General features: G+C 34.8%; 1 protein-coding gene across 1 annotated transcript; it reads left to right on the forward strand.

Annotated features, from left to right (window-relative positions):
- Window positions 1-374: 374 nt before the first annotated feature.
- LOC103941081 lies at window positions 375-1157 on the forward strand. Its single transcript, XM_009351261.2, has 2 exons — window positions 375-379; window positions 647-1157. Exons 1-2 carry the CDS (start codon window positions 375-377, stop codon window positions 1155-1157), a joined length of 516 nt encoding a protein of 171 aa, XP_009349536.2.
- Window positions 1158-1662: the final 505 nt, after the last annotated feature.

Raw genomic sequence — 1662 nt, forward strand, 5'->3', positions numbered from 1 at the left:
TCCTTTGGTTGGGTTAGCTCGTTTGAGTATAGAACTAAGTAATATACATATAAGACTGCAAACAAGTGCCATGATTGCTTCTTGTATTATGCTTGTATTCACAGAAACCCTAAAACTATCTACCATGCATAACTGGTGTAAGAACTTATTTTTGGCCTATTAAAACTTAGAAATTGTTTGCTTCATAAATCGTGATTGTTAAGCATGTTTAATGATTGAAAGTTTAAGGTTCATAGCACGCTGAAAGTTATAACATGATCAATGTTTTTTGAGATGTAATTGGATGAATGAAACACAACAAATTCATTTCAATCATTCAAGAACTGCTAAAAATTCAAGGTTTAATTGATCAGCTTGTATCAGTAGCCATAACAATGAGGTTATATCCCCAAATAAAGGTGTGACTAATAGATGTTGGTTTGGTTACTGATAGCTCAGTGAAAACATATAAGATGCGTAAGCATTGAAAGTTAATTGCCAAACAAATGTGGATGGCTTTCACGTTGTACCATTACTTATGCAACTTATATATTTTGCACTGATACTGATTTAACTTCAAAAACCAAACAAAGGTTGAGTTGTCTCAGTTATATAGAATATAGAGTCTTGAATGCTTAATTTCATTTGAAAATCTTTCAATAATTAGCTCACTGAATTTAATTCAAACACTTAATGGAACCAACTATAAGAAGTGGAGGCAAGATATTGAAATAACTCTCGGGCTCATAGATTTTGATTTAGGTCTAAGAGAGAATGAACCAACCAAGCCTACTGATGATGCAATTGCAGAAAAGAAGAATGAATATGAAAAGTGGGTTAAGGCTAACAGAATAGCGCTAATGGTAATCAAAAGGTCAATGTCTGATCTAGTTCGAGGGACAATCACTGAGTTAGATAATGCTAAGGCATATCTTGACTCCATAGAAGCCAAGTTCAAGGAATCCGAGAAGGTTGAAACTGGAACACTTATGAACACCCTTATAACCACTAAGTACCTTGGTGGTGATGTGAGAGAGCACATTCTTTCAATGGTTGATGTAGCTGCAAAACTTAATGCACTTAACATTAAGATAGATGATCCTTTTCTAGTTCATCTCGCCCTAAATTCCTTACCCTATGAGAGTTCAAAAAGAAAAATGGGACTTGAACTGAGCTGATTGCCATCTGTGTGCATGAAGAGCAAAATATTCGACAAGATAAGGGGAAGAAACAAGTCAATGCAGTGCAGAATATTAACACTGAAAATGCTCCCAACGAGCAAGACAATACTCCTTAGAGTTGCAGTGGAGTACATTGGAGTAGTTAGGCTTGAATTATTTTCTGTTTTTTTGCTAGATTTGGTTAATGTTGCTTATATATCTTCCATGAGAAGAAATTTAGTTTCAGTTAGTAGGCTTGTTAAATCAAAGTTTAAGTTTGATATTAATGAGATTGGTTTTTCAATATTTCGAAGTTCTAAGCTAATTGGTGATGGAGTGTTAAGTGGTGATATGTTCAAGCTTAACTGCAATATACCAATGAGTGTGGTTAACACAATGGGGCACAAACGAACACTGACAAATGACACCTCATCCAAGTTATGGCACAAGAGATTATGGCATATTTCTAGAGAGAGAATGCAAAGATTGACCAGAGAACAAATCCTGCCATCATTGAACTATA

The sequence above is a fragment of a genome, unplaced genomic scaffold (genome assembly GCF_019419815.1).
Source record: "Pyrus x bretschneideri cultivar Hongxiangsu unplaced genomic scaffold, Pyrus_bretschneideri_v1 Contig15, whole genome shotgun sequence".
Classification (NCBI taxonomy): domain Eukaryota; kingdom Viridiplantae; phylum Streptophyta; class Magnoliopsida; order Rosales; family Rosaceae; genus Pyrus; species Pyrus x bretschneideri.